This window comes from Carassius carassius, chromosome 43, assembly GCF_963082965.1.
Source record: "Carassius carassius chromosome 43, fCarCar2.1, whole genome shotgun sequence".
In the NCBI taxonomy this organism is placed as follows: Eukaryota; Metazoa; Chordata; class Actinopteri; order Cypriniformes; family Cyprinidae; genus Carassius; species Carassius carassius.
The window spans coordinates 15,936,840-15,961,167 of record NC_081797.1 but is presented as its reverse complement, the minus strand read 5'-3'; the positions used below and the strand labels follow the sequence as shown (position 1 = coordinate 15,961,167).

General features: G+C 35.5%; 1 protein-coding gene across 2 annotated transcripts in view; it reads right to left on the bottom strand.

Moving 5' to 3' along the window:
* Window positions 1-24,328, bottom strand: part of tln2b (talin 2b) — a 130,217-nt gene that overhangs the window by 9,425 nt on the left and 96,464 nt on the right. For both annotated transcript variants that reach the window (XM_059536992.1, XM_059536993.1), the window contains exons 32-49: window positions 20,989-21,078; window positions 20,779-20,901; window positions 20,249-20,392; window positions 19,964-20,125; window positions 19,637-19,777; window positions 16,395-16,576; window positions 14,615-14,747; window positions 13,185-13,286; window positions 12,593-12,763; window positions 12,249-12,395; window positions 10,782-10,883; window positions 10,585-10,704; window positions 7,071-7,217; window positions 2,876-3,042; window positions 2,560-2,743; window positions 2,101-2,226; window positions 855-971; window positions 135-320 (exon numbers count right to left, since the gene is read on the bottom strand). In XM_059536992.1, coding sequence (XP_059392975.1) covers window positions 135-320; window positions 855-971; window positions 2,101-2,226; window positions 2,560-2,743; window positions 2,876-3,042; window positions 7,071-7,217; window positions 10,585-10,704; window positions 10,782-10,883; window positions 12,249-12,395; window positions 12,593-12,763; window positions 13,185-13,286; window positions 14,615-14,747; window positions 16,395-16,576; window positions 19,637-19,777; window positions 19,964-20,125; window positions 20,249-20,392; window positions 20,779-20,901; window positions 20,989-21,078 — 2,544 coding nt within the window. The remainder of the gene's footprint in view (window positions 1-134; window positions 321-854; window positions 972-2,100; window positions 2,227-2,559; window positions 2,744-2,875; window positions 3,043-7,070; window positions 7,218-10,584; window positions 10,705-10,781; window positions 10,884-12,248; window positions 12,396-12,592; window positions 12,764-13,184; window positions 13,287-14,614; window positions 14,748-16,394; window positions 16,577-19,636; window positions 19,778-19,963; window positions 20,126-20,248; window positions 20,393-20,778; window positions 20,902-20,988; window positions 21,079-24,328) is intronic.

Genomic DNA, 24,328 nt, shown 5'->3' with positions numbered 1-24,328 from the left:
ATAGCATTCATTGCACATCATGAAGAGTGTACATAAACACATTTTGTTGGTATTCAAGTGTTACAGTTGGTCAGCATACGGCGAGATCGTGTTTGTGTGAAAGGGCATATGTCCGTGTGATGGTGGATAAACACCTTGCAGGTGGTCAGCATGTCGGAGATGGCTTTGCGGCTCAGGTTGGCAGTGGATATCACGTCCTCCTGCTGAGCAGAGTTGCCTGCTGCCACCGCTTTGGCTGTTGCAACGGTGATACCCTTGGTCATGCGGATGAACTCTTCCGGGGTGGTAGATTTCTCCGGAACGTCCTTGGACTGGAAAAACTGGAAAGCAGATTATGCAACAGTCAGGGAAATTAAGAAATATTTGATAAATAACAGAAATAACATCTACAGTTCTTAAGTGAATCATACATTTTTTGAATCGGTCACATTACCAGGGACAATTTTCTGTGCACTAATACAGTAATGCCATCAGGATTTCCTAAAGTCCTGATGGGCATCTGATAGCAGGAGCATTAAATCAAAAGATAAATCTCTTGCCTTCCTGTACCACTATTTCAATCTGTCACACGGCCTGTGATAAGTGGAGTAGGGACGCCCATGGGACAAGGAGAACGAGGAGTAGGTGGAGAACAGGCAAACACTCGCATGGTGTATTACTCTGTATTACCAGTACATATTACAGATGTATGAGTTTTTACCTCTGTCTGGGCTATAATTATTTTAGGCTGGACCTAACTGTTACTATTTCACAGCCAGATTCTAATACTAATACTATTATAATAATTTTTTCAAGTGTGGAAAGCAAATTATCTCTTTGAATATTTTAATATACAAACAAAGAAAGTTCCGTACAGTGAGTTCCTGTTTGATGCACTCGATAGTGGCTTCAAGAGCCCTCGTCCCGCGAGTGGCCTCATCTTCCACCGCTTTCACAGTTTTCAGCAGAGAGGTCACGTTCGTCACCATTACCTGTAAAACATAGGGGAGTCAATGTCTCGGACTGGCTTGGAACTCTTGTTTACTGCTTTATTGATCACAGCATACGTGAACTCAACTAGACAACAGTTTTGTGGCCAGTTTTTCACCTAAGATAATGAAATATGGTCAGATGCAATACTACAAGAACAGCTGCATGGAACAGTTCAGTGAAATATCAGACAGGTCAACCAGATAATGTTTATTTGTATGTTTATTTAAGGTAAAAAATTCAACCACAGCTGAGGTCTGTAATGGATTATAAATCTTGCATTAGACAAAGTTTTAAACACAAAAGGAAAAAGAAGGAAACCTTAAAAACAAAAGAGGGCCTAAGACAAAGCCCTGAGGGATGCCATGACTACCTTCAACACACACTGAATAAACTAGCACATACAATGTCTGAAGCAAAATCCCAGAGGAACTGAAGTCACCATATGTTGGAGGAATGTAAAAATATTTCCATTAAGGTCACAACTGCATAACACTTCATTATTTAAGTATGTTAAATAAAACATATCATGTTGCATGTATGTGGAAGTTAATCCAAGAGGTTTAACAGCACCAGGTGAATAATTAAGGGATTAGAAAGTGCTCATTTTCTGTTTAAACAAGCCTATAGATAGTTCTATTCACTTCACATGATAAACAGTGTGCACTGATCCACAGAATAACTGCAGAAACGAGTGCCTTTTAATTTTAATTTTCTTTTAATTAGCTTTACAAAATGAATACGTATTGCCATGTAGCAGATCATACACGGCATTGGAGAGAAGACAGAAAAAGGAAGAGAAGAAGGGAAGGAAGCTGTCCTTATGCTGCATACACACACACAGCTTGGTTCTGTACCCTGCTGCGTGGCCACTGAGTCACTCACATACACACTATGATCACTGTAAGATAGGGTTTGATGTGTGGCCACACACCAAGATGACAGCTAAAGGAGACAGCACCCAGCCAAGAAAATGAGAGACAGGGCCAGCTTTTAGACAGGTGTACACACACACACACACACACAGTGATAGTCATCAGAATAAGATATGATCCTCACTAAGACACATAATGGCTTTCTTACAAACAGGAACTTACAGACATGCACACAACATTCTTCAACCAACCATACCTTGGCGGCACTTTTCAGCTGATACATGGACGGATCGTCTGCTGCCTTGCCCGCGGCACATTTAGTGGCACTAATCAGCTCAGCCAAAGCTTTAGCCACATCTCTGATTGCATTTATCAGTACAACCTGAAAGAGATATAGAGAGAGAAGACTTTATAACAACCACCTTTAGTCATGATATGCCACTGGCTTTATCCACTCCCACAATGCATTGCACTCCTCCAGTTAGAGTCTCCTGTTAGAGTGAGTCAGAGTGTGTCTGCACCCAAATCTCGAGATTTGAAAAGAGAGCTAATGATATTCTCATTACACTCTCTGTCAGGGGTTAAAAAAGGATAAATATAGTACAGGATAAAAATATAGGCGCAGACAGAATTAGAACACACTGGGCATTGGGTAATGTCTGAAATTTTGGTGCCGTGAAAATATTATGACAGATTATAACCGTGAAACACGCACCTGTGTCTCAGGGTCCTCTGATCCCATGCTCGCAGCGCCCAGTTTGACCACGTCAGTGAGCTGTGTGATGGTTTTGGCAGAGGACTGGGCCGCCTGGGCTAGTTTGTCCTGGCTCGATGCAGCACCAGACACAAGCAGCTTGGTGTCCTCAACCAAAGCTTTAGCAGTTTTCAATATGTTCTCTCTGAAGTGTGCAGGAACAAATAGGCTTCAGATAACTCAATGAGACACCCAAGATTATGCTGACGTTAATAAAACAAACCTTTGACATTTTATGTATGAGATGCTGAAACTGTTATGTTCCACTAGGTCTTACCTGTGGTCTGCGAAAGACTCTTCGTTCTCTGCATTCAGTGTGCCGGCAGAGGCGAACATGATGGTTGTGTCCAGATCAGCAATGATGCCGGAGACAGAACTGGCTGCAGTTATGCAGGCCTGAGTTCCTTTATTACCAGCCTGCAGGGCTGATAACACCATGGACACCTGCAGGAGAGAGTGGATCACACTTCATTATAAACTCCATAGGCAGAGCTGGGACAGTTTTCCAAGCCTATAGCACTTTACTTCAGCATAAATAACCAAATTAATAACTTTTCATTTATTTTATTCAATCTATTAAATGTATTTACATTAAAATGACCTTTTTATTTGCACAAATAATAACAACAACAATAATATTTTTGTAAGGTTTTGATTGTTATATAATTTAAATAGTTCAATTAGAAATACATATATTACATACATTGTATTGTATAATAATTATAAACAAACATATTTAAAAGGTTGTTTAATATAATTACATAATTTAAATAGACTACAGAAATAGATAACAATACTTAGATAAATTGATAATAAATATACAAATATGATAATATTGATATATAATAACAATAATTTAAGAATGTTTTGTATATTAAAATATATAATTAAAAGTTTAATTAGAAATACAGATATTTATAAACAGAAATTGTTTTATAAAGTAAAAATATTATAATTTAATGAAAAATTATATTAAAAACAATAATAAAACGCTTACGACATTTTGTTAAACATAATTACATAGTATAAATAGTTTAACTAGTAATACACAATAAATCATGCATTTCTAATTACTATTTAAATTATTATATATAAAAATATCCCAACATTATTATTTATAAATATTATTATACATGAAACTATTTAAATTATTTAAATCAAGTAATTATATGAAGTATCCTTATGACAACTTATTTACAATTACAATACAAATATGTTTTTTTCTAGAGAGAGAGTGAGAGAGAGAGAGAGAGAGAGAACGACTGAGTTGTTATCACAAGTACATGAAAAGCCATAAGGAGGCATTCGAATGCAACATCCCTATTCACGTTTAATACAGAAATGACTGCAGGGAGAGCTGAGGTTTGAACTGAACGGGGCCGGTGGGGGACGTGGACACATTTAACAGAGCTCATTTAAAGCAGTGAGGGGTCACAGCACCACCACAGCGGGACAGACCGACTCCAGCTACTGAGATATAATCAAAGACAATTTGACACACTGACAAATGTCATCTACTGTATAAAGTCCCAACTGGGGCTTCCGGCATTTATTTCAACAACAGTAGCAAAACAGCTGGAACACAAAGAATGAAAAGTGCAGTCACTAAAAATAAGCATGAGACTCTCATTGTGTCTGTCTGAGCGTGAGTGTTTGCCAGGGCATTGCTATGCAGTTTCTACAGTGTTTCTGCTGGTTCTATGGCTGTTGTTATATTGTTGATATCATGTAGTTTAGCTGGAAGAGTGCCGTTATATGATTACTAGGGTGTTGTTTGTGGTTGCACAGGTGTTGCTTTTCTAAAGTATTGTAGCTATGTGGTTGCTAGAGTGTCGTGGTTAGTTGAAAGTGTTGCATTGTGATTGTTGTAGTGGGTATCAATAACATTACTATGTGGTTTCTAGGGCAAGAACGGTGGTTGCTACAGTGTTTAACTGTCTATGTTGCTAGGATGTTATGGGTAGTCGACCGGGTGTTGCTATGTGATTGGAAGGCTGTTGTGACTGCACAACAGGGGTGTTGCTATGTTTTTAGGGTGTTGTTGGTGGTTGCCAGTAGAGATTGACCGATATGGGTTTTTCTATAGCCGATGCCGATGTTTAGAGGTCAGGGTCAGCTGATGGCCAATATGTGCTGCCAAATTTTTAGGGCCGATATCTAAAAGTTTTCCCCTTCATTTGCATGCTAAAATGAAACACTAATAATAAGTGGATGCACAACATTTCTAAACTTACCATCATTTATTGAGCACTGACTTGAACCATCTCTCGAATCTTAATTTTGTGCACTGCACCATATTAAAATAAAAAATGTATCCAAAGTTAACCAAAAAAATCAATAAACTGACCAATTATTAAATATATTAAACAGGTAATATAAGTCAATCATTTACATAAAACGTTTAGAGCATTTATCAAGCAGATTTTTTCAAGTTTGTTGGAACATAAATGTAAACTTAAATATACATTTAAATAAAATAAATACAATTTTATGAATAAAAATCAATTAAACTAAAAAAATGTAAAAAATAAAATATATATAAAAATAAATAACAGTAGTGCTGCAAACACACTAGCAACCAGCAACATTTGTGTTTGGTATAAATGACACAGAACATCTAAAGTGCATTTTAATTTCAAACTTACATCGCAGTCTGTTCATTATTAAAATAAAGTACAGTCAACCAAACATGTAAAAGGTTACACTGGTCAGTTTAAATAGACCGTAGTATACCGATCCACTCTGCTGTTATGCCAAGGACGTTTTTGCTCATGTGAAGAGGATGATCTTTTCCATCTAGTTTAAAATATTATATAGTTTAACATTCAAATATTATATAGCTCGCTCATCCTCGTATGCACGCACGCATGCATTGTCACGATCTAATGCACTGTAAATGGCGCATTTTTTAAAAGCAAATAGGCCTAGCGGAACGCAAAAATTCAAAATCAAACATTTTGCAGAACAGGATCAAATAAAGTACTGGTCATAATACTTGCATAAAATGTTTGATGTGAAAAAAGCAGTTCACTGATTGCGCGGCACAGCCACAAGCGCCACAGTTACGTTTGGGATCATTTTATTTTCAATACTATAGTGTCATTTGAAAACATTGCAATTGCATTTTAAAATACAACAACGAGCCCCACAAAACCATTTAAAGAGGCGCATTCAGTGGTCTCCTTGACGGGGAAACAGTCAACAAAGTAACATGATCTCAAACGTATGGCGCACTCTCTTCATTTTATCAAATGATCATAATCACATCTATTCATTTTACAGTCCTGCTACTAGCATTTTATTCAGACTAAAACCCCTTTAATTCGGGTGAGAAAGCTTTTTTTCCAAGTGGCTTTTGCACTTAATAATAATACCGCTGCAGACGCATTTTGCAGCATTAAGGTTATTAATTGATCGTTAATTTAAATGACGATTGATCATGGAAATTATCGAATATTGACATCCCTAAATGCAAATGAGTTGGATGATAACCTGGCTATTGTCTGCATCAAACCATGCTTCCGAACAAATGTCATTCACGGTTCTGGGCAGCTCCAGGACAGCTGTCTCTCTGAGCACGGGGCTGTCTGTGAGCGGGGTGGAGTAACGTAACCTTCAATCACGCTGCAATGTGTGTGAGAGCTGCCAACTTCTCCACCTCATTTACAGAGTGAAATTCTCTGATTACCTTTATCTCCCAGGACTGTTGTTGAATCTTCCAAAAGTGTTGGCTTGGGGTCAGCAGCACTTTCCACCGCAACAATAACATGGGGCTGCCTGTTGACGTGCCTGACTTTAAATCGGCGCTACTAAACATGGATATCGGCCGATGCCGATATATACAAATAAAAAGGACAAATATCGGCACGATATATCGGTCTACCTCTAGTTGCCAGTGTGATGTTAGGGTTTTGTGGGTAGTTGATGGTGTAGCTATGTTATTGCTAAGGTGTTGTGGGTGGTAGCATAGGTGTTTATATGCTATTACTATGGTGTTGTCAGTAATCAATAGAGGGCGGCTATGCTAATTTTTAGAGTGCTGTTGGTAGTTACCAGTGTGTTTCTAGGGTGTCATGGGTAGTTGACAGGATGTTGCTATGTTATGCTTTTACTACGGTGTCGTCAGAAACCAATAGGGTCTTGAAATGCTATTTTTTTTGTTTTGCTTAGTTTTTTTGTTGTTGGTTGTCAGTGTGTTGCTAGGGAGTTGTGGGAGGTAGTATCAGTTTATCTATGCTATTACCAAGGCGTCATCTCATTAGTAATCAATAAGGTGTTGCTATGCTGTTATGCTTTAGCAAGTGCAGCATACCTCTAAATAAATTAGCAGTTGTTTTTTTTTAAAGTGCAGTCAGAAAAGCCTTTAAAATATATATATTTTCTAATAACATGATAAAAAGTTAATAGAAACAAAAAGTAATGCAGCAAACTACACAGAAGAAACGGCCTCCCACGGTCCCGAGCGAGGCTACCTTCTCTGTGACGGCGTGGGCGTACTCGATCAGCTCTCTCTTGGTGAAACTGTCCGTCGGGCTCATCTGCAGGGCTCCGGCCTTCTGGACCAGATAGATGCAGCCGTGACCCAACTCCTGCACCCGAGTCTTGATCTGAGATCCCACCTAGAAACAGCCATGATATCAAGTCTAAGAAAGAGTGACCCAAGTCAGCGTGAATCTGGCTCTGAATCTGAATGTATTCGTGCTCTGCAACGGCTCTAAAAGGCACTGCCTCCGTTCAACAAAGCCTCTATCCAATAATTAAGAAGTGATTGTGATGGCCTTTGAGGGGGCCCAAAAGCACTGTATGTTCATTGCCTGACACACAGATCCATGGGTGGGTGGCTCTTCATTATGAATATCACAACGGGCTTTTAAGGCTTGTGGGGGTGCACGGTTGCTATGGTAACAGTATCAGCCGCTTATGTGAAAAAAAGTGGCTACTGCGTCCATGTGTTGGCTTGCTTTTTTTAAATGTGGAGAGAGCAAAGGTATGAAATGTATCAGCTGATATTCGCACCTTTGTTCACAGGATTAACACCATGCAAAATGGAAGTATAAGGTTAGCTACAGTATACTACACTGATCATGTTGCATGTGTTTGCACTAAATCACTAAATAGGAAGGTGTGAATAAGTTTATTTTTATTATATTTCAGTGCTTATGATACACTATTGTGGATGAGATTTCAGAGTGAATAATTATGAAGTTTTCAGTAAATACCCCAGCACTAATTTATCTATTTTTCACACAAATCTATCGAATGGCTTCAGAAGATTGGATTATAGTGCACAAGTGCCAATAAGATTTTTATATTAACTTTCTGTAAGAACAAAACTGTTTTTACTGTTTTGATCAAACAATTATTTTATTTCCTTTTAGTTTTTCTACACTTATTTTCCTATATATTATTAATAATACTAATAATAATTAGTAGTGTAAAATGAATAATCACAATTAATCTGTACTGTGTATATTTATTATTTATTTATAAATGTATATATAAATATATACTGTATTTTCCGGACTATAAGTCACACTTTTTTTCATAGTTTGGCTGGTCCTGTGACTTATAGTCAGGTGCGACTTATCAAAATTAATTTGACATGAACCAAGAGAAAACATTACCATCTCGCGGCTGTAGACGGTAATGTTTTCTCTTTGTTTTTGGTTCTAAATAAATGCAACTTATAGTCCAGTGCGATTTATGTGTTTTTTTTCTCGTCATGACGTATTTTTGGACTGATGCGACTTATACTTAGGTGCAACTTATAGTCCGAAAAATACGGTAAGTGGATATTTTTAAAATATGTACATTTACATTCATACTGTATATTTGTATTCATATAATTTATATTAAATATAAATATATTTAATATATAAACATAACATTTTTCTTAAATATATACATGTATGTGTGTGTATTTATGTATAGATAAATATACACAGTACACACACATATATAATGTAATTCAAAAATGTTAATTTTGGAAGTGATTAATCGTGATTAATTGTTTAACAGCAGTAATAATAATGCTACCCTGCATCAGATTAACTGAATGAAATCAAACACTAATTTCTTAATTTCAAGGTGCTGATTCCAAAAATAGTGCCTGTTTTGCTCTAGTATGTCAGTTTTTCACAGAATATGATGCATTTTGTTGGCTTTCGACAACCACTTGTAAGGTGAAGTCATCTTTTTTTATTTAAAGGTCCTATGACATGAAAATTTCACTTTCTGAGGTTTTTTAACATTAATATGAGTTCCCCTAGCCTGTGTATATAGTCCCCAAGTTTCTAGAAATTTTAATCGGTGTAAATCGAGATTTTGCTATCTTTCTCTGCCTTTGAGAAGATGGAAGCTCAAACGGGCTGATCTTGAATCTCCTCCTGGTGACGTTATAAGGAGAAATGTTACCTCCCCTTTCTCTGCTTTGCCCGCCCAAATATTTACATATAATTCAATCGCAATGTCAGCACAGGCGTTATAAACAGACTTTTTTATGATATGGATTCGACAGAACCGCCACAAACAGTGAGTAACAGTGTTCATTAATGCCTGATCTGTGATCAGTGGTTTCTGATGTGTAGCTAATTATTCAAGTTCACACAGACTTTCTTTCTAAATCGTTTAATACGGTTTATGCATCAGTGAATCAAGCCAGTGACTAAACGATCAACTTCACGTTGTTTCTCTTAGTAGCATGAAACAAATCTGTTATTTAAATTGTGATTAAACTACAGAGAGCGATCAAAGAACGCTCCCTTTATTTTTTCGGAGCTGTCACACATCGCGAGTATATCTGCACTCTTGCCTAAACTGGCGTTACAATGAATGACGCTGTTATGCTGCACAACAAAGCTCTTACTGTATTCATGTGTTTGCTGTTAGTTGTGGTGAAAGCATTTTGTAAGAGAAAACATGTTGCAATAATGACGAGATCACTGCATTCACGCAATAAACAGACTCTGTCTACTCAATGCTCATCACTGCAGCCTTTCGTGTGATGTGAAAAGATCGAAAAAATAATTATATAATCAACACTTTCACGATTCGTTAATCTCGACAGCTGTAATAGTAAATATATATATATATATATATATATATATATATATATATATATATATATATATATATATATATATATATATATATATATATATTTTTAGAGGGGTTCCACATGTAATACGCATTTCGAATGCAAGGATGTCCGCCAATCACAACAGTTGTCATTTACTCGGAGTCTCACAGCAAACACGCCCCTTCAAACAGAGCATTCAAGCCAGAGGGCTAATATCAGGATCTAAAAATGCTTTTTATTTCTAAATTTTAAATGTAAAAATCATACTAACAATATAAGTACACCTAAGGAAACTTTAAAAAGCATTTAAAGAAAAGGAAATAATCCATGTGATGGGACCTTTAAGTCTTGTATTAGCTCTTAAATCAGCAGAAAAACTGCCAGAAAGACATGATTCATATCTTCCTCTGAGCCAGGTTACAAGGATTTTTTCCAATTCTCAATTCGATTTTCACATGTACAAATGATTCTGAAGTCATTATTTATGCTCATTTTATGCCCGATTTCCCACTCCCTTGCAGATAGTCAGTTTGAATACTTCATTTTGTCATTAAAATGGAACCTTCTGGCATTTGACCGCTTTTTGATTTTGACAAGTGCGTTAATTTTGATAAATAGTGAAAATTTTAATTTTAAAATTAGTGAAAACAAAAACATTTAGGGTCTTCCCAACCCCCCCTCAAAGTTCAATAGTTCATCGTTTCATTGTACATTGTGTTAAAGAGCATTCTTGACTTCCAAAGGCCTGTTTTTGTGTTTCACAGAACAATCAGTGATCTGTTTCCTTAAGTCTGGAGTTTATGTGAGGTTTAGGCCATCTGCGTGTCCATTAGCGTGTCTGTAAATGTGCATTTCTCAGATCACTGGTCCTGTGGGGCTAGAGACACACTTGCTGCACTGATCCTCACCTCCTCTGGCTCAGCAGTGGCAGCTGCCAGACGGCCTTGTTGTGCCAGCTGGCTGTAATCCACCGTCACCTGAGACGCCAGTCCACCCAGCTCCTCCGGACAGGTCACTGACTTCGTCATCTAGGGTCACATAACAGTAGTGTAAGCTGTGATATAGTGACTAAAGATGTTGAAGCGTTTTAAGTGTGCGTCCTCACCATTTCCTGTGCAGTAATGGCGATGGCTTTAGAAAACTTCACCATGGTGGTCTGGTAATCCACAAAAGTGCCGTCAGGCTCTGGCGGTGTACCTTCATCCATCTGCGAAGTAAAGAGACCCGAATAACAGTGATGTAATGCTGGATCCAGTCCTAATACAAATTACCATCTTTGCGTGATTCATATGCACGACGCTGCGATCATTCCCGCAGAAAATGATCAGAGTGCAGATATTCAATTGGCTGCCATTGTCTTCCACCATGAGTCATGACAGAATAATGAAAGATTGCGTGCATCCAGAGCTGATAAATGGAGATGTTGTGCCAATTCAGTCTAATAATGAGATAGAGAGGCAGCTGTAGTATCCGTGGCACATTAACATACGAGTGCCAGCTAGAGGTGCCTTTGATCAGAAAGCATTCTACAAAAAAATAGATTTTAAAATTTTCTATTTTTTTATTATAAATTATTAAACACACACACACACACACATACATACATATATATATATATATATATATATATATATATATATATATATATATATATATATATATATATACATACATACATACATATATATAATATATATATATAAATATACATGCATAAATATATATATATATATATATATATATATATATATATATATATATATATAGGGGGTGTTTTTTTTTTATCAAACTATGTTTTACTGAACTAATTGCTATTCCTTTCAATTGATTTGATTAGAATTAAAATGTTCTTTAAATGTACCTCGTAAAAATAAAAAATAAAATCTATAAAAATCTACCTCTGCTCTAATCTATAGGGAGCCCTTTTACATTAGCCCTACTATAAGGTTACAATTAACACCAGAGCCAAAACCTAAATTTAATTACTATTCATTTTTAATAATCAACACTAAAATAAAAAATATAAAATTGGGCAAACAAGTAAACAGTTTTCATTTTTTTTTTTTTTTTTTAAGTATTTATTTTTTTAGATATTATTAGTGTTGGTCAATAACATTACTGCTTTCAAGATTTAAAATAATTGTAGAAATAATATATATATATATAAACGCTGATTAAACAGTTTAGTAGCCATTACAAAAACACAACACATTTAAATATATCTGACTAAATAAGACCGTGAATGAGTTTATGTTTCTATATTTAAGTGTTTATGATATACAAATGCAGGTGAAATTTAAGAGTAAATAATGACTTCGTTTTAATGTCTGGCAGCAAAATTTATAAATAAATGATCTATAATATATTTTAATTGTCTGTATGGGTCAAACTGTTCTTTTTACACTTATTGTTCATGTTAAAAATCATCATCAAAAAAAAAATATTGTAGGATTACAAAAAATGTTTAGGATTATTATTATCATTATATGGACTTTTTTATATTAGAAAAATATATTATGTATCAGACTTGGAAACACAGTCATCCACTAATTTTCAATGTGGAGTCACTAACCCTTCCAATGGACTCAGCGATGGACTCCACCATGCCGCCCACCATCCCGCCCTCACTGGCCGCTTCGTTTAAGGTCACCATGATGTCATCAACTGCCTCCTTCATCAACTGGGCCGCTTCAGCTATGGCATCATGGGTGTGGGTCGCCTACAAAAACCCAAAAAAAATGGTGGCTGGTGGGATAAAGATGGCCAATGTAGACCCATTAGCAACACTTCATCAACATACACATGATAAAAGTCTGAAGCTCTGGGAATGTGTCATCGGATGCTGCAGGTGGTTTCAGAACATCAAGCTTTTTTCATAAAAACACCCCCATGTGGTGTTCTTTCCATGGGTCGTACCTTAGGGTTTCCTCCACCCTCTTTGGCAGCATAGAGCATCTGTAGAGCAGATTCAAACAGGGTTTTGGTTTGATCCAGTATGTTCATCTGCTGCTGGTGGTCGGCATGTTTAGACGCCAGTCCCACCGACGCCACAATCGCTGGCTCAAAGTAGCTCGCTAACTGAGTCACCTGGAAAAAAAACACACGTGTTAGGACTATCTGGCATGCAAGCATAGTTTCCTGTGTATATTTCAGGCAAGAGTGATGTATAGAGTGAACTCATACAACTTCTTTATTCTCCAGCTATTTATTGGAATGACAAGCTGACAAACACTACAGACAGCAGGCATCAGTCTCACTGCAACAAACAAAGCCGGATTTAATTAAAACTTGTTTTTTCAGAGGTATTTTTAGACATGCTGTCATAATGTGATCAATAAACTTTGTTTATTCAAGTGGCACTGTGTGATTTGCACAAAAAAGGCGTAATATATGAAAGTATGAAGAAGGACGAGGTTGATGATCCAGGTACATTTCGTATTTGGCCAATAATGGATTCGCTGCAGAGGCAACTTTATTTGCCGTTCCACATTTAAAGTGTGTCTGTTACCTTGTGTCCGAGCTGAGCGGCTTCCCCTCGCGCTGCAGTGGAGATGGGGTCGATGAGGTGGCCGATCTCCTGCACGGCGGACGTCAGCTGTTCCTGTAAAGCCTGATGGGAGCAGAGTCACATTAGCATTACCTCAAACGCTAATGCAAACATTCATAATACCGAAATAATACTGGAACACCAAGGTTAAAGTGGGTATATAATAAAAGAAATATGTTACTAGAGTTTACTGAGGCAAAAGTTGCAGGTAATAGTTACTAGTTAGAACTGAACCTGAAACCAAAGTGTGACTTTTAAAGACACGGTATCAAATTATTAAACTATTAAAGGTATAATAAATCTGCTTGATTCAGAGGGTGAAATTGGTCATAAAAACTATATTACAATGCATAGTTAAGATATTAAAAGGAAAAAGGAACAACATTGCCCTCTCTAACAATAATACTAACATTATTACCAGTGAAATTTTTATTTTAACAAACTAAAATACACAATTATTAATCCCCAAAAGACATTTTGATACAAATAAAAAAAGGGCTGTTATTGTTAAATAAAACTAAAACTATTAAAATTTGTTTTTGTTTATTGAAATACAGCCAGAAAAAAAAGTTAAAGATTTTGATGAAAATCTTCAACTTGAATTTTTTTTAAACGCTAGGAAAAATGAAAATGTTATAAAAACTAATGAAAACTTAAAGTTTTACATACAAAAAAATAAAAAAGACAAAAGCACAAAATTACTAAAACGCAAAATTAAATTTAAATGAAAACTGACAAAAAATAAAAATAAAGCTAATACAAATTATGAATATTATAGAAGTATTTAAATAATGCTAAAATAACACTAAATCTCTGATATGGAGAACTGGGGGCTTAAAGTAAAGAAATTACGTAAAACTAGCAAATAAATAGATTTAAAAAAAGTTTATTTAATTGTTTAAAAATGTAGTTCAATGAAAATTATTAAATGCAACATTTTATAGGTGTGTGTCTTAAAATCCAGTTGAAAGTTCATTAGCTGCTCCCACATTTGAACTTCAATTTTTTTGAACAACATGGCTTTTTTAAAATGCATATAGAAAAGCAGTGCATAGCATTTATACAATGCTATTTAAATGTTCTATTTCAAAATTTTCTTTTTACAAAATAAATACATGCATATGTCTATTTATTTGTTAAATTTGTAGTTGAAATATTTTATGTACTTACATTTTAATTTGTAAATAAATACACTGATGATTCATTTCATTTTTAATGTTTTTTTTTAAGCAGCGCTCCTAGCCCTCCATAGATTCATAACACTTGATGTCACAACACAAGCTGTTGTAGACCTAATAGAAAGTAAGAGTGTACCAGAGCAACATTTCTGAAACGTAATGTTACTATAGAGTGATGGCATGTATTGACACAGACAGGTGTTATTGGTGTACCTCCAGAGAGATGTCGTCTCTGCGGGGCAGACTCTGACCCACGGCGGCGAGGGACACCTGCTCGATGTCCCTGATGCTCTTGTTGATGCTGTCGATGGACTGGTCACACTCCCGCTGCCCAGGGGCCTTGTCCCTGTCACCACAGAGGAGACGAGGTTGCTACAGGGTTGCCGTGGGATGTTTTTCAGCTTAACAGAATTCGATTTTTCAACTCAATCCAGTTATTGTACATTACAGTTTCATAAAACAGGAAAGTCAGCTCAGACGTGGGTGTTTTTGCTCTCTCTCCCTCACACACACACACAGGGCTGGCTGAACTCCAGCTCTGATTGGTTGATCTGGGAGGACAGTGTGTGGAGGGCAGCCAGATGGGCAGTGTGCCGAGCTGCTGTTCCTGCTACTGCTGAGAGCGTTACAGTCGAGAAGACACCGTCACTGATCTCAGATCAGGTCATCTGTATACTCTCCGTGCAGGAGCATGGATGAGTGTCTGATGTGTGTTCAGTCTACATCAATCAACCTCAGTGCTCTCAGTGGAGAGAGAAACCCACAAAGAGTCACTTACCGCAAAATACAACCCAGTGACACCAGACACAGTCTGTTATTTAGCTATTATTTACAGAGTCTTTGAATCAACCCTTCAGAAAAAACAGACCTACTGTAAAACAACTGTCAGCTTCTGGAAAAGAAAAATATTAAATGTAAACTATTGTCTTTAACTGTTATTATTACTATTAATTATTTTCATAGATGCAGGACTTTTTAAGCTTTTATCAAAACCTCTGAACCAACCATAATATTTACTGAATATATATATATATATATATATATATATATATATATATATATATATATATATATATATAAGCGTTTTTTTTTAAAAGAAAGGAAAAAAAAACTAAAAAAGAAAGAAAGAAAGAAAAGGCTATATGTTGGTTAATTGATTATTAAAGACAAAAACATTTTAGTAGTCAGTAATATTTTTGAAATGTTTTTAAAAGATACATCTTTTTTACATAGAAAACTGGGAACTGTTTTCTATGTAAAAGATTGAATTAATTAAAGATTGAATTAATTAATTTTCAGCATCATCACTCCTGTCAAGACTCTTTGATGAACAGAAAGTCCAAAAGAACAGCATTTGAGACAGAAATCTTTGTAACATTATGAATGTCATTACTGTCACTTTTGATCAATTTAACACATCCTTCCTGAATAAAACATTTTTATGTTCAATAAAGCTAATCTTACTGATGCCAAACTTTAGTGTGTCTAATTAAAAACTAGATCTAAACGAAATATTATCATATTAGGAAACAGACAACAAATAATAAACAAAGACACGTCGTATTTATTAAATATACTGTTTAAAAGTGTACTAAATCTAACACACCAGTGAAATTGTTAAATGATTATTATGAGAGTTTTATGTATTTATACATTAATTTGCTGAACTGTTTATGTTTCAATTTAATATAATAATATTCTCTATTCATTGGCTTTCCCTGGTTTTCCATTCCACTGTTTACATATTGGAGATATCACTTCCCCCTGGAGCTGTAACATGTGCGGGATGATTTGAGAAGAAAACGAGAGCACGTCTTAGGACTGAACAGCTGCTACTGTTAATAACACTTGCTCTTCAGTTATTTAATACAAGATGAAATTAAACCATCTTTTACCCGCATTATTATTATTTATCACCTGATGGAGACTGAAGCCACAAGCTTTTCACATTCACCAAACCGCTGAATCAGGTGTTGATTTGCATGATGCTGACCTGATGGACGTGATGAGGCTCTTGATGGAGTCTGACACGGTGCGGGAATGGCCAGCCAGGATGGACCAGGTGGGCGGGTCTTTGGGGTTAAGGATGAGAGAGCGGGCGGCCTCTAATAAGTGGGTGGAGCTGTCTAGCATTGAACGGGCTGAGCGAAGGATCGGCTCCTGGGCTGCTGAACCCTGGGAATGGAAAGAAATAAGTTTTTCATTATTTAATTTTTAAAGTTTTATAATGTATTTATAATGTTCATAATATATAATACATTTGATATATATATATATATATGTATGTTATATAACCCATCCATCAAAATACATTAAATGCAAAAAAGTGATGAATCACCAAAATTGTTTGAATATTCATACAAACACACTTTCAGCCCTAAATAATTTTAGATTAAAAACATGCAAGAAGCTGCTTTAAGAATAGAACCAAACTCCCACAAACGCCAGAAACAGACTGATGAGGTGATAAAATTGTCAGGGACTTGGGTTAAAAAAAAAAAAAAGTACTTCCTGTGAGGAAGTTCAGTGTCAAACAGTCATTGAACAGAGAGAAACCACTTTGTTTTGGCACAAGATTACAGGCAACATTTCAAAGACAGAGAAGTCATCTAGTCAGTGTAGACACATTTTACAAGAAAATACTGCAAGATATTTGCAGTTACTTTTGGAACCATTGGGACTGATGGTTAAAAAAAAAAGAAATAATAATAATAATAAAGACAAACAAATCAACCTTTGCTCGTCTCTGAGCAACCCACGCTATGGTGTTTCTTTCCTGAATTGCTTGAGTGAATAATTCAATAACTCACTCATAAAACAGACACTCGTTTTGTTTCTAAATGAATCAGTCCTTTTTAACAAATTAATTTAATAAATGATTCAATCACTCACTCAAAAACACAGTCACTTGATTAATTGCTGAATACATGGAATAGGTAGAGTAAACGATTCAATGACTCACTCATAAAGACAGTCTATTGATTAATTGCTGAATACATGGAATAGGTTGAGTAAACGATTCAATGACTCACTCATAAAGACAGTCTATTGATTAATTGCTGAATACATGGAATAGGTTGAGTAAACGATTCAATGACTCACTCATAAAGACAGTCTATTGATTAATTGCTGAATACATGGAATAGGTTGAGTAAACGATTCAATGACTCACTCATAAAGACAGTCAATTGATTAATTGCTGCATACATGGAATAGGTTGAGTAAACGATTTAATGACTCACTCATAAAGACAGTCAATTGATTAATTGCTGAATACATGGAATAGGTTGAGTAAACGATTCAATCACTCACTCAAAAACACAGTCACTTGATTACTTGCTGAATACATGGAATAGGTTGAGTAAACCATTCAATGACTCACTCATAAAGACAGTCAATTGATTAATTGCTGCATACATGGAATAGGTTGAGTAAACGATTTAATGACTCACTCATAAAGAAAGTCAATTGATTAATTGCTGAATACATGGAATAGGTTGAGTAAACCATTCAATGACTCACTCATAAAGACAGTCAATTGATTAATTGCTGCATACATGGAATAGGTTGAGTAAACGATTTAATGACTCACTCAAAAACACAGTCACTTGATTACTTGCTGAATACATGGAATAGGTTGAGTAAACCATTCAATGACTCACTCATAAAGACAGTCAATTGATTAATTGCTGCATACATGGAATAGGTTGAGTAAACGATTTAATGACTCACTCATAAAGAAAGTCAATTGATTAATTGCTGAATACATGGAATAGGTTGAGTAAACGATTCAATCACTCACTCAAAAACACAGTCACTTGATTACTTGCTGAATACATGGAATAGGTTGAGTAAACCATTCAATGACTCACTCATAAAGACAGTCAATTGATTAATTGCTGAATACATGGAATAGGTTGAGTAAACGATTCAATGACTCACTTATAAAGAAAGTCAATTGATTAATTGCTGAATACATGGAATAGGTTGAGTAAACGATTTAATGAGCCACTCATAAAGAAAGTCAATTGATTAATTGCTGAATACATGGAATAGGTTGAGTAAATGATTTAATGAGTCACTCATAAAGACAGTCAATTGTTTTGTTCCTAAATGAATCAGTGCTTTTAATCAAATTGGTCAAGTGTACAGTTCTATGACTCACTAATAAAGACAGACTGCGCCTGAAATCACATATTTCCCTACTATACTACTATACGGTGAAAAATGAAAAAGTAGGCCTACTACATCAGGCGATTATCCGATAACATTTGTGAATGGAAGTAAAGCAATGAAACTGATGCTGGTAGGTCACACGACAGAAAACATGACGGATGTAGCACGTACCGATTATGTTCATACTACACACATTCATACTATATAGAACATACTTTTTAATGTTTGCAAAGTAATTACTTGTAAAAAAAACAAAACTCGTTTTGTTCCTGAAAGAATCAGTGCTTTTGAACAATTCAGCTGAGTAAATTATTCAATAGCCTCGTGTACATGTACACTTTTTTGTCATTCCGCTATATCACAAATAACATTTCAAGCATGTTTTTATATATTATTCACTTATAAATTCAAGCAGATTGGAAATTTTGAATGTGTAATAAATAAATACAATGACAAATTTTGGTCAAGTTGTTGATTTTCATTGCACTATACTGCCACCATTGTGTTGTTTCAAGCTGAAAAGCTGAAAATTGCGCTTCATTTGAGATCCGGTCATGAGAGAATGCGTTTATAACTGTATCATTTAACTTCTACCTCCACTATTTCAGTTTCTACTGTAGTGTCAGTGTCCCTAAAATCCAGAATGCCACAAAGTAATTGGTTTAACGTGTTTATATAGCAGGATTTTAATTTTGTTCGGTTTATAGAAAGGTTTATCCCACCCCTCTCAAACAATTACAATTTCATTCGATTTGGCCATTTTTATTCCAACTGAGGTGTTTATATGGAGCATTTTCATAAACCGATAACAGTCTTCCATGTTTGAAATCAATTGAATCAATGTTTTTGATCAAATCGGCTGTAACCTGCAGAAAGATCCACTATTACACAGTTTGTCTGACAAATCCTAACCCCAGAGTATTGTTTTGGCATTTTTAGATTTGTCTGTACTTCTGATTTGGTTCAAGATTAATCATTTGGCTCTAAATATGAGTACCTACACACTCACACACACAAAAAACTATAAATGAAATATTGTGGTATTCAGTATTTCATCACCTCATGGCTTATCTGCGCAGGAATGCTGGCAAACTCAGGGTTGGAGGCAAAGGTGGAGAGATTATCCACAGCTTCTATCAGTGGGGTCGTGGCCACTCGGCATCTCTCGCGGTTCTCATCTGAGAAATCCCCGTCCAAGGCCTGAGAAACACAGCAGAGAGATCACATCTGCTGAAACACTTCAATCCTCACACATAAATAAAGTTTTATCAATGCTTATAAGATTGCAAATTGTCAGACAATCTCACGTTCTTCATGCTAATGAACACGATTCAATCACCAACTTTGGTACCGAATGATCTTTTGGTAATTAATTGAAGGTTGTACCTTTATAGTTTTGACAAGGTTAGCTGTTGTATTGGCGACCTCTTTGGCTGACTGCACGAAATGTCTCCGGGCTACAGGATTGGCTGTTTTGGAAGACGCCAGACGACAGGCGTTGCAAAGAGCCGAGGTGTGCTTTGCAACAATGGTAGCTGCTGACAAAACCTACACAAACAAAAAGATAAGGAAATGCAAGACAGAGATTCAAATATCACAAAAAGCCAATCAGGATATGGACAGAAAAGTAAAAAATAAAGAATGAAACTTGATACTAAAAGAGCCAGTCACCTGGGATGGGCTGCTGGCCGGGTCCACCAGATTCTGGCTGGCCATTTGAATCGCCTGATTGGCTCGTGCAAACTGAATGGGATCGACCAATCCCTGATGACCCGACTGGCTGTTGGGGTCTGAGACTCCTACCAAATAAGAGGCCTGGCGAAAAACAAAGGCACACAGAAATAAGAAGTTGTATATGTAAAATATATATACAAAAAACATATATAACTAATAGCAGTATAGCTATGTTTTGAATCTTTTACTCTATTATTTTCTTTCTGTATCATTATGTTATATTAAATTATATTATTTAAGGATGAATAAAAACAAGCCCTGTCTTACATTATTTCCCTCTAACTATTCAGTTAGCCTCAGAAATGTTACCAAAAGCTAAATGTGTTGCAAAAGCATTTTCAAGTTGTTGATTAAATCAAACGGTGTTGATAAAAGTTAGCTACTGAATTTGTTATTGCGTTTCTAAAGCATAATGTTTCAAATGCATTCTGGGAGCAGCCTCGGAGAGTATCAAGCCGCAAGCTCACCTGTCCCGCCGCCTCAGTCAACCCACACAGCGCTTTGGACGCCACACCCACACAATCCCCGAACGCTGGCACGTTTCCCGTCTTACAATGCTGTGAGATTCCAGCCATGGATTCCCCGAGAACCTGTTCAGTCAGACGGCGAGACGTGTAAACATTTGGAACAAACACATTTCTTTAAAGAATTCAGGAATGTTGTGATAGATTCTTTACCTTGGAATTCTCCATAACGCTCTCAATGCAGTCAAAATAAGAGAGATCACTGACCGGCTCATTGGGATTATCCAACATTCCTCGAACAGCCTGGGTGTACGTGGGAGAGGGAAAGGTCAATACACCTTAAGATGTTGAACATGCCTGTTGCTTTGAGATATTTGAGGTATTTCTAACTTACAGTATATCAAAGAATTTCAAGGCTCATAAATGTAATAAAAAGCACACCACCAAATACCTCAGAAAATGAACAGAAAGCATTGTGTGGAGGGCAGAAACAACCCATTTCACAATGATTACTGCTGACATGATTCACAGACCACAAATCATCATTGTTGGCTCTACTTTAACACACAATTTACCTGTGGCTGGTATATTTGAATGCATAAAACAAAACGCTGTTTTTAATAAAAAAAATATGGCCAAATATGATCTAACATTGATCTTACTTATATAAGACCACCACAGAAGATCTAACGGGAAAAAACAGGCCTTGTCTGGTTTATTTCATACTGTTTGTTATAATATATGTGAAAAAAATCAAAATATGTATTAAAAATATGAATATAAATGATGAATATAAATGATGAATATATATATATATATATATATATATATATATATATATATATATATATATATATATATATATAGTACAGACCAAAAGTTTGGAAACATTACTATTTTTAATATTTTTAAACGAAGTTTCTTCTACTCATCAAGCCTGCATTTATTTGATCAAAAATACAGAAAAAACAGTAATATTGTGAAATATTATTACAACTTAAAATAATAGTTTTCTATTTGAATATACTTAAAAAAAATAATTTATTCCTGTGATGCAAAGCTGAATTTTCAGCATCATTACTCCAGCCTTCAGTGTCACATGTAACATCCAGTCTCTCACATGATCCTTTAGAAATCATTCTAATATTCTGATTTATTATGAGTGTGGGAAACAGTTCTGCTGTCTAATATATTTGATGAATAAAAGGTTAAAAAGAACTGCATTTATTCAAAATAAAAAACAAAATTCTAATAATATATATTCTAATAATATATTTTCTTTACTATCACTTTTTATCAATTTAACACATCCTTGCTGAATAAAAGTATTGATTTTATTAAAAAAAAGAAAGAAAAAAAATTACTGACCCCAAATTACTGACCAGTAGTGTATATTGTTATTACAAAATATTTAGATTTTAAAAACATAGAATCTTTTTTATTTTAATTTTTATTCATCAAAGTATCCTAAAAAAGTATCACATGTTCTAAAAAAATATTAAGCAGCAGAACTGTTTCCAACTTTGATAATTAATCATCATATTAGAATGATTTCTAAAGGATCATGTGATAATGATCCTAAAAATAATAATTTAAAGTATAACAATTTAAAAACAATTATTTTAAATTGTAATAATATTTCACAATATTACATTTTTTTCTGTATTTTTGATCAAAGAAATGCAGGCTTGATGAGCAGAAGAAACTTCTTTCAAAACATTAAAAATAGTAATGTTTCCAAACTTTTGGTCTGTACTGTATATATATATATATATATATATATATATATAAAGTCATGCCCAAAAATATGGACACCCTTGGTAAATATGATCAAAGAAGGCTGTGAAAATTCATCTGCATTGTTAATCCTTTTGATATTTTATTAAAAAATTTCACAAAACCATTCATTGGATAATAAGATTTTAAAATGGGGGGAAATATCATTATGAAATAAATGTTTTTCTCTAATACACATTGGCCACAATTAAGGACACCCCTAGAAATTCTTATGAGTAAAATAACTCTGAAGTATATTCCCATTCATATTCACAATTTTGAGTACTCCAGGGTGATTATGAACATGAAATTATCCAGCCATTACTTCTTGTTTCACAAAAACATAAATGGGGGGAAAACAAAGCCCAAATGCCCTTAATCATCCATCAAAATGAGAAGAACCAAAGAATATGTTTCTGATGTGCAGCAAAAGATAATTAAGCTTCACAAATTAGTGAAGTGGCACCAAGAAAAGAGCTAGAGCAGTGACAATTCCCATTTCCACCATCAGGGCAATAATTAAGATTTTCCAATCAACAGAAAATATTACAAAACTGCCTGGAAGAGGACGTGTGTCTATATCGTCCTAATGCACGGTGAGGAGGAGAGTTTGAGTGGCTAAAGACTCTCCAAGGATCACAGCTGGAGAATTGCAGAAAATAGTTGAGTCTTGGGGTCAGAAAACCTTAAAAAATGTCAAACAGAACCTACATCAACACATGTTGTTTGGGAGGGTTACAAGAAAAATTCTCCTAGCTCATCCAAAAACAAACTAAAGCATATTCATTTATCAGACACGACTGGAACTTCAAATGGGACTTGCTTCTATGGTGAGATGAAACAAAAAATGAGCTTTTTAGCAGCAAACACTCAAGATTGGTTTGGTGAACATAGAGATAAAAAGTACCCTATGTGTACAATAAAATATACTGCTGTATTTTTAATATTGTGGGCCTATATTTCTGCAAAAGGTCCTGGACATCTTGTTTAGATACATGGCATCTTTGATTATATCAAATACCAACAGATAAAAAATCAAAAAGTGACTGACTGTTAGAAATCTTATAATGGACCATGTTTGGATCTTCCAACCGTACAATAATCCAAACACAAACCTCATAAAACAACACAAAAATGGGTTACTGGGCACAAAACCAAGCTTCTGCTATGGCCATCCAGTTCCCTGACTTGCACCCTATAGAAAATGAGAGCACCAACATAGAGCTGGGAATCTACAGGGTCTGGAGTTATTCTGGATGAAGGAATGGTCTCTGATCTCTTGTGAGGTGTTCTCTAACCTCATCAGGAAAGTGAAAGTGAAAGTGAAATGACATTCAGCCAAGTATGGTGACCCATACTCAGAATTCATGCTCTGCATTTAACCCATCCAAAGTGCACACACACAGACACTGTGAACACACACCCGGAGCAGTGGACAGCCATTTATGCTGCGGCGCCCGGGGAGCAGTTGGGGGTTCAGTGCCTTGCTCAAGGGCACCTCAGTCGTGTCATTGCCAGCCCGAGATTCGAACCCACAACCCTAGGGTTAGGAGTCAAACTCTCTAACCACTAGGCCACAACTTCCCATTATGCCATCAGGCATTATAGGAGAAAACTTTGAGCTGTTAAACTGGCAAATGGAGGTTTCAAAAATAATTCAATAAAAGGGTGTCCTTAATTGTGGCCAATGTGTATTAGAGAAAAACATTTATTTCATAATGATATTTCCCCCCCATTTTAAATTCTTATTATCCAATGAAAGGTTAGATTTTTGTGA